Genomic DNA, 16,583 nt, shown 5'->3' with positions numbered 1-16,583 from the left:
AGGGACTAAGTGTCTCTACTTCTTCCTCTCTTCCTTCACTGGTGCTATTCTCCGTCTCCCTTTCTTAGTCTTCCCAGCACCAGATCCATCCTGGTGCTTTCACTTCTCCCTCTTTTGCTCCTTTTTCTTTCTTTTCATCTCTTCTCTCTTCTTCTCCTCCTTCTTTACTCATGTCCTCCATCTTCTTCATTCATCTCCTCCATCTTCTTCATTGATTTCTTCCTTACTATTTCCTTCTCCTTCATTTTTTCCCAAAGAAGGTTCTTATCGTAATATGAGCAGTATTGAGGCAGAGATTGGAGAGACTTTGAAGACGAGTTTAAAAGACGCCTGACAGTTTACTTATCTGTACTACGGATGTAATTGTTGCTTAGGCAGTTCACATTTTGTATAGGCTCGTTTGAGCCCCTCTTTGTACGTTGTAATAATTTTTCGTATTAATAAAAATTGTTGTTATTTTATTTCGCATGTTTTGTCTCTATGCCTTTTTTTTTTTAAATTTACAAACGCTGCTCGGCACCATAATATAGCATCTAAATCAATGACGACTAAGACCAAAATACTTGATAATAAAAAGATGTCGCCATAACTTTAATAGAAATGCTTGGCACAATAAGGCCGACCAGTGAAAAGTAATACTTACCCAATGCTAGCCGAGAAGAAAAACGAAGGTTTGACGCCGTGTGAGGAATAACCATTTGAAGATATATCACCCACCAAATGAACAGCCTTCTTATACGACTAAATGCTGGGGCGTTCCACCACCTTCCTTACACCTTTATTGGCCTTAACCTTTTATGGTGTTTAAGCCGTGGATGAAGTGACCTGACATTTTTATCAAGTAACCCATCTTACGAAATTCAAACCTTTTCTTATCCAAGTATTTGGTTTCCCCATTGGCTTGGGTCCGAGGACCATACAAGGCCTTGGTTTTGTCCAAAACTTGTAATAATCATAATTTTTTTGTACTTGGTTTCCCCATAGGCTTGGGTCCGAGGACCATGCAAGGCCTTGGTTCTGTCCAAAACTTGTAATTTTTTATGTACTTGGTTTCCCCATAGGCTTGAGTCCGAGGACCATGCAAGGCCTTGGTTCTGTCCAAAACTTGTAATTTTTTATGTACTTGGTTTCCCCATAGGCTTGAGTCCGAGGACCATGCAAGGCCTTGGTTCTGTCCAAAACTTGTAATTTTTTATGTACTTGGTTTCCCCATAGGCTTGAGTCCGAGGACCATGCAAGGCCTTGGTTCTGTCCCTGGGCTCCTATGCTGAACGGGCCTGGGCCACGAATTTACTGGGCCCGCAAATTAAGAGGTATTTCCGTAGTCTTTGATCACGCGGTACTTTTTGGCGTCCCAGTGTTCGAGGTGCGCCTTCTCGAGACTCCTTTAGCCTCAGGGTTACAGACGACGTTGGAAATCGAGCCAGAGACGTTTTGTCTGTAGCGTTCCTTGGGACGCTGCGTGAATTAAATGCCACCGGTTTACTTCTGGGTATAAATGGGATAGGGGATCACTTCACTTGCACATGAACTCTCCTGTTCCCTTCAGAACCATATTTCTTCCATATCCGCGATCTCTCTTTCTAGTGCCACTGCCTCAAAGCAAGATGTTTGAGGCATGGATGGGGATGAAAGGTCTCCGCACGCTTCAGAGGCACCGAATCCTCAAGGTGATATGATATGGACAAGGATGGCACAAATTCAAGCCAGTCCTCCGTCTTGACAGGAGGAAGATGGTATTCCTCCTTCTTTTAGTCAAAATCCGAAGCAGGTTCTGGTCATGCCAGATTTTTGGTATGTCAGAAGAAGGAATTTCCGTCATCAGCGCCGTCTGCCTTGTAACAGGCAAATTTTTGCGGGGGCTCCCCAACTTCCGGCTCCCTGCACCTTTTCTGTAGATGGTGTTAGCCTGAGGTCAGGTTCCCTGCACCTTTTCTTCACCGGTGCAGGCCCCAAGTTGGGTTCTTTGGCTGCTTGAGTTATGGGCATGTAGAAGCGTCGAGGAACAGTTTTCTTAGACGACATCTTGGAACAGTAGCCAATCTCTCATCTGCGCCTTTTTTCTTCGGCTTTTCTTCATTCTCTTGTATTTTTCTTTACTTGCGTAGTTAGCTTTAATGTAAGCTTGTTTCAGTTTTTCGTTGTACACTGTACTGTTCCTTTGTCTTAATAAAAGATGTGTTTATTTCTTTTTACATACTTTCCTTCTTTGCAACAACTACTTGGTGCATGAATATTAAATGTAAGCTCGCCTTTAATGATACTCCAGGCAGAAAAATGCCTTAACACAGAGTCCTACTGGTTTAAACTCACAAATATTATCAAGTATAACAAGGTTAATCCTCAATAAATTAAACACTTGGAACTAACCGGGATAATTGCTGAGTGCTGCGCGATGCATACTAGACCAATGTCCGAGAACGATAAACTCTAAATAATTCGTCCGAGAGGGTATCCGAGTAGCGAGGGACTTTGATTGTGCTTTTGGGTAATATATTACACCGTACCGCATCAACTCCTTTGGTACTGGGGATCCGAGGGTAGACCGGGGAATCCGTGCAATCGAGGGATTAACCCATCTGTTAACGAAGAGTCTTCTTCCCATGGATTTTGAGGTTTATGTGCCATAGTTTTTTTTTAAAATAGTTGGTTCCTCATCCAAGTAGTTGGTTTCCCCATAGGCTTGAGTCTGAGGACCATGCAATGCCCTGGTTCTGTCCAAAACCTAGTTTTCCTCATCCAGGTAGTTGGTTTCCCCATAGGCTTGAGTCCGAGGACTATGCAATGCTTTGGTTCTGTCCAAAACCTAGTTTTCCTCATCCAGGTAGTTGGTTTCCCAATAGGCTTGAGTCCGAGGACTATGCAATGCCTTGGTTCTGTCCAAAACCTAGTTTTCCTCATCCAGGTAGTTGGTTTCCCCATAGGCTTGAGTCCGAGGACTATGCAATGCCTTGGTTCTGTCCAAAACCTAGTTTTCCTCATCCCCCAGGCTTGAGTCCGTGGACCATGCAATGCCTTGGTTCTGTCCATAGGGTAGTTGGTTTCTTGAGTCCGTGGACCATACAATGCCTTGGTTCTGTCCAAAATAGTTTTCCTCATCCAGGTAGTTGGTTTCCCCAAAGGCTTGAGTTTGTGGACCATACAATGCCTTGGTTCTATCCAAAACCTAGTTTTCCTCATCCAGGTAGTTGGTTTCCCCATAGGCTTGAGTCCGTGGACCATACAATGCCTTGGTTCTGTCCAAAACCTAGTTTTCCTCATCCAGGTAATTGGTTTCCCCATAGGCTTGAGTCCGAGGACTATGCAATGCCTTGGTTCTGTCCAAAACCTAGTTTTCCTCATCCAGGTAGTTGGTTTCCCCATAGGCTTGAGTCCGAGGACTATGCAATGCCTTGGTTCTGTCCAAAACCTAGTTTTCCTCATCCAGGTAGTTGGTTTCCCCATAGGCTTGAGTCCGAGGACTATGCAATGCCTTGGTTCTGTCCAAAACCTAGTTTTCTCTTTGTGTGGGATCTTGGCTTTAGGGGAGTTAGCTCCTTAACCAAGCCCCTAGAGTTTATCCATACGATTAACGCTATCAAGGACCTAGTTTGCTCTTTATGGGGGACCTTGGCTTTAAGGGAGTTAGCTCCTCAGCCAAGCCCCTAGTCAAGAAACGTAGCCCCTAACAGAACTTTATACTAGAACTCTATAACCAACGGTTAGAAATAACGAAGAAACTCTATCGACCCACATCTTATACCAACACACAAGCCTTCCCCACAGACGGCGCCAATTGTAAGGACGCGATTCGTGGCGGACCGTAACAGTGTCGTGTTCGCGCGTGAAAAGGCCCTAACAATATCATTTGTAGAGCGTGGGTTTGGAAGGCTAGGCCTTTTTTCATGGTGTTCGTACAAGTTTAAGTTTTCCTTCACCCCTGGAGTCTTTCTCCTGGAGGTGGGCTGGGAGGCTCTGGTTTTTGGCCATTTTTCCCAACCCTCCTGTTGGTGCACCTTCCTTTTTATGTCCGTCTTGGTTGATCCTGACCCTCCACTTGTAGGTCAGGCAGGAGATTAATCCATCCCAAAAACTTTCTATTAGTTGCATCGAAACACCGTCCAAACGTCTTTTCTCATTAATCAGCTCTGGGTATTGGCAGGTGCATTTACTGAAGAGGGGACGCATTTTCCTTGGTCCAATTTCACAAAGCGTATACATGCCCCTATTATAACATACCGTTTACACTTAACAATTTTCCAAGACCATTTAAAATGATTATTCGATTCTATAAAAGAAAATAATAATAAAAACTGATTTTTGAAAAATGAAATCAGGGTAACACGTGGGCCAAGGCCCAAATAGCATAAAACTAAAGAAAGCTGAGGCCTAACTACATCTACATGATAGAGCCAAAGCCCATCCATTTTTAATAGGCCATAATATCAATTCAGCCCATAAAGCAACTATTTTATATAGTCCCTTACTTACTAAAAAAAAATAAATAAATAAATTAGCTTGAGCTTGCATCTCAACCGTACACGTCATCCTACAGTCTCAGAAGCTAATAGTTTAGTTTCTGTTCCATCAAGAGAGTATCGTGTGTACTTTTTACAAACTTCTACGACATTACAGTAGATTATATTGCTTAATGGATTAATGGTCAACAAGCCACTCAACCAAAAAACGAAAGATATCAATAAGTCAAATTATTAATTATTCTAATATTGATGAAAAATCTATACGCGGTTACGTGAAAGACCAGCACTACATCTCATTAGTTGTGTGTGGTGAGCATTGACCGATGGGGTTCTGGCTTAAAGCCTATATTATTACTAATTTAATCATGTCATTCAGAGCACATACACATGATATTCTACTAAATAATGAGCCTTAAGTTCCAAAAAAATTTCCTCAACATGAATTTCTAGCCTTAATGAAAATTAACTCACAGGGTAGAAAATATTTCATAATGGTTTAATGCTCAACAAGTCACCCAACCAAAAAAAAAAAAAAATAATAAATAAAGTCAATAATTCAAATTCTTGATGATTATGATATTGATGGAAGATCTCTATGTTATTACATGAAAGACAGATATCAAATGAACCTAACACGAAATCTCATCACTTGTGTGGTTAGCATTGATCCTTGTGGGCACTGCCACAGTTTGAAGTGCCCAAATTTGGCTGACGAGTAGATCTAAAATAAAAATTACCACAGTACTCTCTCCAATTAATATCCAACGGCTAAATTTAAATACATCTTACTATTTATATTTACTAGTAGTAAACTGAGCAGAGGAATCTATCTTGAAACGGTAATGAGCCCGCAATGCAATCATGTCATTAACGCCCCTAAACATATATGCATATGCATAACAGAGGAATATAAGAACACATGCACGAGATTTAACTTGATCATGGGCATTACTTTTGTGCAAAATAGTATGTGAAAACGAAAGAAGAGACCAAAGTGCGAATAGTTAGAAGTTAGAACGAGGCCATATCAGATCAAGGAAAAAAAGCCTATCTTGGTACAATTATCAAACAATTTACAGGCAAACATAGGTATAATTGGCAACTAATAAGTCTCCGAACGAACAAAAGTATTCAAAAATTCGAAGTTTGGATACAACTATCAGTCCGTGGTCACGTAAGAGACGGGCATTGGTCTTTGGCGTTTGGCTTTAAGTCAACAAGTCAAAGCCTTCATAAAAATAAAAAAGTGACCTTTTAAGAATCACTTGTCACAAGCTCTAGTAATCTCCAATTGCATCACCACCACTACTCGCACTCAGCTTCTTTTCCTTGAAACTTCTCTTATCTTCATTCAGCCAAAAAAATAAAAAACCATTCTCTTCTCTTCCACTGTTCTTGCTCTATCATTGGTGCCTCTTTTGCAATTCATGTGCTTTTCTTACCATGGTTCTGTCATAACCTTCAGTTTATGTTTCTTCAAAGCAGAGTCAAATGTTTCTTGTTGTGAAAAAGAGAAAAACACACTTCTTAGCCTCCAACGAGGTTTAACTGCTCCTTATAAACTGAGCTTAGTCTCATCCTGGTCTGACCAAGAAGATTGCTGCAGGTGGGACGGAGTTCACTGTGACAACAAAACTGCTCAAGTCACAGAGCTATCAGTAAAATATGTAGGCGGTAAGATTAGTCCTTCATTGGTTGAATTAGAATTTTTGAATTACTTGGACTAGAGCGAGAATTTCTTTAATTGTACTTCTATCCAAGTTTCCTTGGATCAATGGTCAATTTGACACGTCTTGACCTCCATGATGCCCACTTTAGTGGATACATTCCTCATCAGCTTGGGAAACTTCCAAGCTTGCACCTTGATCTAAGCCACACCAACCTTCATTGAGAAGTTGATTGGCTTCAATTATAAGTTCACTCTCATCTCTTTCGGAGCTATTCTTAAACGATTGTCAACTTGATAGTTTGACTCCATTGGTTGGATTTGTCAATTCCACATCTCTTCGGGTCGTTGATCTTTCTGAAAATCATTTCAATTAAGAGATACCTAATTTGTTCTCTGATCTTAGCACAAGTCTCTTAGAATATCTTGATCTTGTTGATAATTCTTTGAGCGGAAAAATTCCAGATTCGCTAGGGCAGCTTAAGCATCTAACAGTTCTTGATCTAAGCATTAATTGGCTGATAATATTTGGACAAGAACAACTGTACTATTTTAAGTTGAGTTATCACAGCATACCTTCTACCCGAGCATTGGACTGAGTCTTGGTCAAAACAGATTTTTCAAAAGCTAAATTTTCATTATTTGTTGGCCAATCATCTGAGTAATACTTGACTGCTACACGCTTCCCTTCAGAGTCTAGAAGAAGAATGTTCTTCACCGTAGGGCATGATTCCTATTTAACACAAAAATAGCTGGATTAATGGAGTAACAAATCCCTTTACACTAAAAAAGACATGTTTAAAAAATGTAACAATTAAAAAAAATGCAAAACATGTTTTTTTTTTTTGTTAGGTCAATATGGGGGGGGGGGGGGGACAGGTTCGAACCATAGACATATCTAAATTTATCAACCAAAAAAAAAAATCTATTGCAAGTTACTAGCACGACCAAAACTCAAGTTTGCATGACCAATACTTGAAGATCACTCTGATGAACCTTTACACTTTTTTCCATTGATAAATTACACATCTAATGGCTTTTGAACCCACAGCCTCACCCTCCATCCATTCTTGTGGGCAGAGGGAGTTCTCTTTGAGCTAGAACTCATTAGCAGTTCACTTTCATGAACAAATACGTGACTAAGACTATTGTATCATTGGCTCTGTTTCCAACATTATCGTTCTATTGATTTATGTCAATTTCTTGTAAGGCTACGCACAACTGGCCATGTAGGCACACCTATGCTATTGCTTACGCCATATAATCTCACACAACCAAGTCACCCTCCATAATTCCCTCAAATTCTAGAGGTTCTATAATTGTACCAAGCTGGGGATTCGCATATTGCTGCATGCAATTCTTTGTGCATTACTGCACCTAAGGCAGCCAATGTGATTCTAGCAATTCCAATTCTTTACTACTAATCAGCATAGATCGCACAGTTTGGACCTAAATCAACCACCCATCATTTCCAAAACCAATCCCAAATCCTCCTAACAAGTCTCACAAGATCCTACATTAATCAAATCCTAAAATGGCTAGCATTTCATGGCCACATATATTGGTCTCTTGGTTGAGTTTTAGGTAACATAGTCAAATACACCTAACACGGCCAATGTGACCCTCCTCCATTTAGTAACTATTGCTATTGAACATAGATCACACATTGGGACCACCATTTAATTAGTACTACTAATGAACATAGATCACAATGTATTTCCTTCAAATATATATTGGAATACCATCATGGAATGAGACAATCAAAAGCAGCTTGCAATGGGTCTTCATGTCTGGATCATTCATCCCTAAGTTTTCAACAGGGCAACTTATAACTTGTAGGAATTTCTTATTGTCCCTTCAGCAACTCAAGTGGTAAATGAAATATCTGCATTTACATGGTATAACTATCAACACTTAGAAAAATGAGATGCGGTCACCACCTTGATTAACAAGTAGAGCCACCCTTAATAGTGGAAAATATTGCATAATAGATCAATGGTCAACAAGTCATAAAAAAGAGAGCCAGATTCTAGATGATTCTGACATTGATGAATAATTTCTACACGGTTACTTGAAAGATGGAAATCCACTACAATGGAAATCCACTACAATGTATTTCCTTCAAATCTATATTTGAATACCATCATGGAACGAGACAATCAAAAGCAGCTTGCAATAGGTCTTCATGTCTGGATCATTCATCCCTAAGTTTTGAACAGGGCAACTTATAACTTGTAGGAATTTCTTATTGTCAATTCAGCAACTCAAGTGGTAAATGAAATATCTGCATTTACATGGTATAACTATCAACACTTAGAAAATGAGATGTGGTCACCACCTTGATTAACAAGTAGAGCTACCTCTAACAGTGGAAAATGTTGTATAATGGATCAATGGTCAACAAGTCAAAGGAGAGCTAGATTCTAGATGATTTTGACATTGATGAATAATCTCTACGCGGTTACTTGAAAGATGGATGTCAAATGAACCTAACGCAACATTTCATCACTTGTGTGTGGCGAGCATTGATCTTTGGGGGGTTTTGCTTAAAGCCTATATTATCACTAATTTATTCATGTAATTAAGAACACATTCACATGATATTCTACTCAATCATGAGGCTTAAGTTCATGAATTTTTGGCCTTCCATGAAATTATGTCACATGGTGGAAAACATTGCATAATGGATTAAAGGTCAACAAGTCACCCAATTAAAAAACAAAGGATGTTAATAAGACAAATGCTTAATGATTTTGATATTGTTGAAAAATCTCTACACGGTTACATGAAAGATGATTGTCAAATGAACTTAACACTACATCTCTTCACTTGTGTGTGTTGAGCATTGATCTCTAGGAGTTTGGCTAAAAGCATATACTATCACTAATTTAATCATGTCATTAAGAGTACATACATATGACTTGAGATTGTACTCAATAATGAGCCTTAAGTTCCAAAATCAATTTCCTCAACATGAATTTTTGGCCCTATATGAAAATTATGTCACATGGTGGAAAATATTGCATAATAGATTAATGGTCAATAAGTCACCCTATAAAAACAAAAATTCAATAATTCAAATTCTAGATGATTATGATATTGATGGAAAATCTCTATATTATTACATGAAAGATGGTTCTGAAATGAACTTAATACTACGGGTCCGTTTGAAAACAGTTTATTTAGTTGAAACTGAAAATGTAGAAAAAAAAAAAAGAGTTAAAAGTTAGTTGAATAGTATAATGGAACTTATGAATAGTATCAACGGTACAATGAGACCTATAAATAGTTAAAAAAAAAAGTTACAAAATTAAATAAATTTCTTCCCAAACGGACGGTTCATCTCATCACCTGAGTGGTTAGCGTTGATCCTTGTGAGTTTGGCTTAAAATAATATAAAAGCACTAGTACGTCAACAAGTCAAGGTCTTGATTAAATAATAATATAATAACAAAAAAGAGAAAAGGTTTGAAGAATCACTAATGTTGGCATAGAACATACCTTTTATGCCCGTTCCTGACCCAATTTAATCTCATTATAAATTATAAGTATAAGGAGACTAAGAAACCGTATGCTTCCATTAATGCTTTGAATTTTTCATTAAATCAGAAAATCTAAAGACCATTTACAATATGCTTTTCTTACCGCGCGTTCAAATTCCTATGATCCTCAAGATGCAGAATTGGAATCGTGTATTAAGTCTCCTCAATCTATCAATGGATTTTATACAATTAAAGGTATTTTTCTGGTTGATTTCAAGGACAACCGGGCCTCCACAAGAAAAGGGGAAAGATTAGGAATGGTTAAGAACAAAAGAAACATTACATTTCACAAACCCTCTGCCTCACCTTACAATCCTCTCTTATACCCTCATGCCAATCTCTAACTGCCAAGTAACTGACTAACTGCCTAACTACCTAACTACCTAACTGCCAATGCATCAGCACATGCTGCATACAATTAGCACATGTTTAATACAATCAAGTACACTTACAATCAATCACATGTCTAAATACAATCTCAGCATATGTCATGATCTAATCCAATGTACCTATACACTACAACTCAGCTATACAATCTGATGCAGCTAGCTCCTTACAATCGTGAATGGGCTAGATCTTGTTCCAGCTGGACAGAAACCCTTAGAAAGTATTTCTTGAATCCATAATTAAGATCGAATTCTAAAATTCACCAAAAATAAAGAAAAAGCCTATTTTATTGAAGGTGAATTGTTCATTTTTGTTTTACCTAACCTATTACAAGCTTATTTACATCAAAATTTTTGTAACTCAACTAATTCACACTTATTTTTAAAAAAGTACATAACATAAAGTGACAATGATGCTTGAATGTAGGGCCCAAAAAACCAACCCATGCAAACCGCCCAAATACGTATCCTTTTAATCTGTTCATAATGACCTATTAAGTTACAGTCACAAACTGTTTCTCAAAAAAAAAAAAAAAAAAGTTACAGTCACAACACCCCCCACACCCCAAAAAATAAACCTACCCTGTCCGCTACAATTCTTCTATCTTCTTTTTAACAAAACACAAAAACAGATGTGCCTAAACAATATTTCAAAAGCAAGCATTAACGAAGAAATTAATTTTACTCAATCATGGGCATTACTTTTGCAATATAATTTTTTTTTTTTTTTTTTTGAGAAGCTGCAATATAATAAAATATAAAAAAGAGGAAACAGCATCAACCAAACATGTGAAAGATTGGAACTAAGCGATGACAATATACTCAAGGAAAAAAAAATCAAAACAGATTACTTTATTTTTGTGCTGGTTGTTTTGCCTAAAACTTCCTAATTGATAAATAGATTACTTCAAAGAAATATAAAAACTCCAAACATCTTTAAAGTGAAAATTCACTCAATAATAATATTTGTAGCTTGCTTTATTATTCAACATCAAGCTATATGTAAATAGGCGGCCTTACAAGATAAAACAAATTTTCGATTCAAAAGCAATTTAATCTTTATCTATAACAAGTAGATAAGATTTATTCAAATGCCATGGTAACAATTATCATGTTCTTATCTAATTATTCAACTTCTAATACAAATAATCTTGAAAAGAAGTTTTATGACTTTGATACAGAATGATAAGCAATCACTATGCCGTGAAAGGCAAGTATAAATCTTTGGTGATTGACTTAAGTCAACGAGTCAAAGTCTTCATCCAAAAAGAAAGTTTTTTTTTTTTTTTCTTTGAAGAATCACTATATTATCAAGAGTTAGTGGTCTCCAACTGCATCACCACAACACACACTTATCTTCTCTTCAAAATTTCTAGTCCTTCATTGCCTTGTCATGGGTGCCTCTTTTGCGACTCATGTGCTTTTCTTACTGTGGTTCTTTGCAGCAACCTTCAGTTTAAGCTTATTCAAAGCAGAGTCAAATATCTCTTGCATTGAAAAAGAGAAACAAGCACTTCTAATTTTCAAAAAAGGTCTCTCTGATCCTAGAAACGCACTCTCATCCTGGTCTGACCAAGTCGATTGTTGTAGATGGGACCGAGTTCATTGCAACAACAAAACTGGTCGAGTCACAGAGCTCCACCTCAGTGGATTTTATTACGACGACAAGAGCTTGCTCAGTGGAGACTACGAAAAGAGGTTAGGCGGTGAGATTAGTCTTTCATTGCTTAAATTAGAATTTTTAAATTACTTGGACTTGAGTTACAATAACTTTAATTGTACTCCTATTCCAAGTTTCCTTGGTTCAATTGGTAGTCTGAGATATCTTGATCTTAGCGGAGCCAATTTCTCTGGACTCATTCCTCATCAGCTTGGAAACCTTTCAAGCCTTCGCTATCTGTCTCTTGGATCTAATTCTGACCTCTATGTAGATAACCTTCGTTGGATGTCTCATTTCTCTTCCATACAATACCTTGATCTGAATAGCATCGACCTTCACAGAGAAGTTGATTGGCTTCAAATAATGAGTAAGTTCTCATCTCTTTTGGAGCTACACTTGTCAACTTGTCAACTTGATAGCCTAAAACCATCTCTTGGATTTGTCAACCACACGTCTCTTCAAGTCCTTGATCTTTCCTATAACCTTTTCAATCATGAGATTCCTAATTGCTTCTTTAATCTCAGTACAAGCCTCGTAGTGCTTAAACTAGAATATAGTTTGCTAAAAGGCAAGATACCGCCTAGCATTTTGAATTTGCATAACTTAGAATATCTATTATTGTCTTCCAATGACCTAGTTGGAAAAATTCCGGAGTCTATAGGGCAGCTTAAATATCTAAAATATCTTGACCTCTGGTATAACTCTTTAAGTGGTCCTATTCCTTCATCCATTGGGAATTTTTCTTATTTGGAAGGTTTATCCCTCTCTGATAATCAGTTGAGTGGCACAATTCCAGAGAGTCTTGGGCTTCTCTCAAATTTAGAGTGGTTATCTATTGATAAAAATTTATTAACAGGCACCGTTGGTGAAGGACATTTCACTGAACTCTCGAAATTAACTTCTTTATATTTATCAAATCCTTTGTTCTTTAATGTGAGTTCCAATTGGATTCCTCCTTTTCAACTTGATGTAGCTTACATGAGCTATTGTAAGGTAGGACCCAACTTTCCTACATGGCTGCAAACACAAAAATCCCTTAGAGTTATACGAATGTCCAAGTCAGAAATTTCAGACGAGGTTCCAGGTTGGTTCTGGAACTGGACTTCAAACATTGAAGTAATTGATTTGTCTGGAAACCACATAGAAGGGGATATGTCAGACGCTGTGTTAAATTCTACGGTCTTAAATCTAAATTCTAATCATTTCAAGGGTCGAATGCCACAATTGTCTGCGAATGTCAAAGAGCTCAATATAGCTGACAACTCATTTGCTGGACCGATCTCCACTTTCTTATGCCTAAAGAGGAATAGAATGAATAAATTGATAATTTTAGATGCATCATTCAATCTCTTATCAGGAGAGCTTCCTGACTGTTGGAAGGATTGGCAATCTTTGGCTCGTCTAGACTTGGGAAGCAATAGTATATCTGGTGGAATTCCTCATTCAATGGGTTCTTTGGTTGCACTCCAAACACTGCATTTAGAAAACAATAACATCTCCGGAGATATACCATCTTCATTGCAAAGTTGCTCACAGTTAGAACTCCTTGATATAGGTGAGAATCATTTGCAGGTTACCATACCACTTTGGATTGGAGAAATGACAAGTCTTATGGTTCTCCGTCTTAGATCCAATGGACTCCACGGCCACATACCTCTACAAATATGCCAACTATCTTCTATTATAGTGTTAGATCTTGCCAATAATAGCCTATCAGGAACCATACCAAAGTGCTTGAACAATTTGAGTGCCTTGGCAAAACCTGATAATGGAGGATCTATTCATTTTGGCTATCTACCTTATGCTTATAGCATGTATGTTGAGAATCTTTTCTTGGTTCCCAAAAAGAAGCAACTAGAATATTTTGACAACGTCAAATTTGTTAGGCTTATAGACCTTTCAAGTAACAACTTGTCCGAATCAATTCCTGTTGAGATTTCAGTTCTTTTTGGGTTGCATTTTTTGAACTTATCTCAAAATCATTTGACGGGAGCGATACCAGAAAAAATTGGGAGCATGAAAGAGTTAGAGTCGATTGATCTCTCTCGAAATCATCTATCGGGTGAAATTCCTCCAAGCATGTCTAATTTGACATTTCTTAGTCAATTGGACTTGTCATATAACAGCTTGTCAGGTAGAATTCCTTTAAGCACACAGCTCCAGTCTTTTGATGCACTCAGCTACACTGGCAATCCTCAACTTTGTGGTGATCCTCTGCCAAAAACCTGTACAGTAGAGGAAGAACCATCCAATAGAACACCAATTGGTAGAATAGAAGATCACTCTGAAAAGTACAGCTTCTATATAGGTCTGGGGGTTGGATTTGCTGTTGGTTTTTGGGCAATTTGTGGAGTTCTCTTCTTCAAGAGGACCTGGAGGCATGCTTATTTTAGATTTCTCGATGGCATCAAGGATTGGGTTTATGTGACTACAATGGTAAAAGTGAACTGGTTTTTGGAAAAGCTACGAAGTTGTCACCTTATAAGTGAAAGGCATCGTTAGCTAGAAGGTATTTTGCTTCAAACATTCACGTATTTTGAATATATGATTTGATTCATAGCTAAATGTGATATTTAGATTTTATTTCACAAATATAGCATATCTATAGCCTCAATTTGAATTAAATTTTGTAGTTATATGTAATAGTCATGGGAATGCCCTAAATAGAAACAAAGTGGTACTATGATGGTAGAATTTTTCTTTCATATACATAGCACATCAAATATGTGATGTAGAGGTTTTTTTTTTTTTTTTTTGCATAGTATGATTTTCACCTCATATGTTTTAAGCTTCAATTCCACAGGGGTTTTACTCATAAAAAATAAAAGTGGTGGGCTTTATATGGATTCTTAGAATTTCAACATGGCGCAATTTAATTTAAATTGAAGTGAAGCTTGACACCTCGGTAGTTTTGTTGCTAATTATTCTCGCATCACTAATGTTGATCATTGTGTATACTACAGGAGGTGTGGCACTCGTTCCTGCTTTTCAAGAGGCTAGAAAGAATCATTTGCAAAAGAAATCTACCTAGATTGTGTCTCATCCAGGTTTTATAATAAAACGTACATGAATTAAATGCTACGGTCCTACGGATTATGATTCCAACGTATGATGTGTATGACTATGAACTATTTATCTATATAGTGCTAAGACAATTTCGTTTTGTTGTTTATTTTTTCTCTTATATGCCTATGTATAGAACTGTATTTATATCCAAATCCCAATTCAGCTCTATTCATCAAATTATTAAGTAGACTAGCATTACTAGCAACCTAATTTCCGCTAAAAAGTATGCTCCCTATCATATTTAACCTGTTAAAAGTCTTTTTTTTTTTTTTTTTGGGTTATCAACCTTTTAAAAGTCATTCTCTTAGTTTTATCATAAAACATGGGGAAAGTGCATAAAAATCCTCGTTATTTTAGAATTGGGACATATTAAGAGCATGTTTGGTAAGAGTATTTAAGAATAGTTTTTATTTTGCAATCCATAAAATGGTAAGTCTTACCTTTGAATTTATTGTTTGGTTAATATTTTTTAAATACAATTTAAAAAAAAAAAATCTATTTTCTTTATTTAGAACAGGATTTTGAAAACGGCTAAAATAGTGTTTTTAGGATACAGAAAAAGTTTTTAATGACATAGTTGTAAATAAATTGAAAACAATGGACTCCACATATTTTTCCAAACTTTTTTATCTCTTAAATTAATGAGTTTATCTTTATCACAAAAAGAATTCACACACTTCAAATTTGAAACTTATCATTAAAAAAAATGGTAAATTGCAAATTACACTCCTAAAGTTTGGTGGTGATTAGATTTTATACTTTAAAATTTCAGAATTTGAATTTTACGTCCTGAAGTTTGGGGTGTTTGAATTTTACACCCTGACGTTTCATAACTTGGATTTTAGCCCCTAAAATTTAGGGTTGTTTGGATTTTACTCTCCCAAATTTTGAAACTTTAGGGAATAAAATTCAAACACCCCAAAATTTTATGGAGTAAAATCCAAACACTTCTAAAATATAGGGGTAAAATCCAAATTCTAAAACGTCAGGGTGTAAAATCCAAACATCATCAAACTTTTTGAGAAAGAAAGATTTTAGATATGTAAATTGCAATTACCAAAAAAAAAAAAAAGAAAAGGTAATCTACAAATTTTACAGGTTACTTTTTGTAATTTTTTTTTTTACTTTGAAAAATAGAAATGGTCTTCCAAATAGATTTTTTTTTTTTTTTTTTTTTTAGTATTTTGAAAATTGTTTTTAAAAGTGGAAGTCAAACACGTATAATATAAAAAAATTTATCTGAAAACTATTTTTAAGTTCAATTTTTTGAAAATTGTTTTTATACTGTTTTGAAAATAAGAACAAAAATCCTCCTACCAATCAGGCCCTAAACTACCCAATTTTAAATAGGACATTTTAAATTCCAGCGTCATATAAATACACCAAAAAGAATCATAAACAAATCCCCCACAAAACATATCATGTTAGAGAGAGAGAGAGATAACATCAAAGAATATTTATGTAGAGCAACTAGAGCTCTTGAGGATTTTTTTTTTAAATAACTAGTTCTTTTTGTTATATTTGTGAAAGTATGAGGTTTAAAGTGTTCCATTTAAAAGTTTGGGATTTAGTATGTCTCAAAAATAAAGCTATGGGAATTTTTTTTTTAATATACTTTCCACTAAAACATATATGAACAAAATGCCGCGGATTATGAACTTTTTGTAAGAACTACTATTTATTTATAAAGTGAAAGAAGAAAATGCTGGCTTAGTTGGTTATCTTTTTTCTTTTACGACGGGTTTGGGTACCCAAAAAAAAAGTAGATAGACGGCTAACTACAGAAAATGAATTCGATTCTAA

The 16,583-nt window shown here is 36.5% G+C and overlaps 1 protein-coding gene across 2 annotated transcripts; it reads left to right on the top strand.

The window, feature by feature from the left end:
* Positions 1 to 11,391: 11,391 nt before the first annotated feature.
* Positions 11,392 to 14,948, top strand: LOC115991593 (receptor-like protein EIX2). Of its 2 annotated transcripts, XM_031115403.1 has the most exons (3): positions 11,392 to 11,760; positions 11,986 to 14,223; positions 14,678 to 14,948. In XM_031115403.1, the coding sequence occupies exons 1-2, from the start codon at positions 11,448 to 11,450 to the stop codon at positions 14,214 to 14,216; spliced, it is 2,544 nt and encodes an 847-aa protein (XP_030971263.1). In that variant the 5' UTR covers positions 11,392 to 11,447; the 3' UTR covers positions 14,217 to 14,223; positions 14,678 to 14,948. The 2 variants fall into 2 exon arrangements, with proteins under 2 accessions (XP_030971263.1, XP_030971262.1); XM_031115402.1 differs by having other exon boundaries at positions 11,392 to 14,223.
* The last annotated feature ends 1,635 nt before the right edge of the window (positions 14,949 to 16,583 follow it).

The sequence above is a fragment of the Quercus lobata genome, chromosome 5 (assembly GCF_001633185.2).
Source record: "Quercus lobata isolate SW786 chromosome 5, ValleyOak3.0 Primary Assembly, whole genome shotgun sequence".
NCBI classification, from domain to species: Eukaryota; Viridiplantae; Streptophyta; class Magnoliopsida; order Fagales; family Fagaceae; genus Quercus; species Quercus lobata.
The sequence above is the reverse complement of the archived record's forward strand: the minus strand, read 5'-3'. Positions and strand labels throughout refer to the sequence as shown.

Bases quoted from the DNA above. Each gene is read 5' to 3' on its own strand.
- LOC115991593 (XM_031115402.1), top strand. From the start codon at position 11,448: ATGGGTGCCTCTTTTGCGACTCATGTGCTTTTCTTACTGTGGTTCTTT.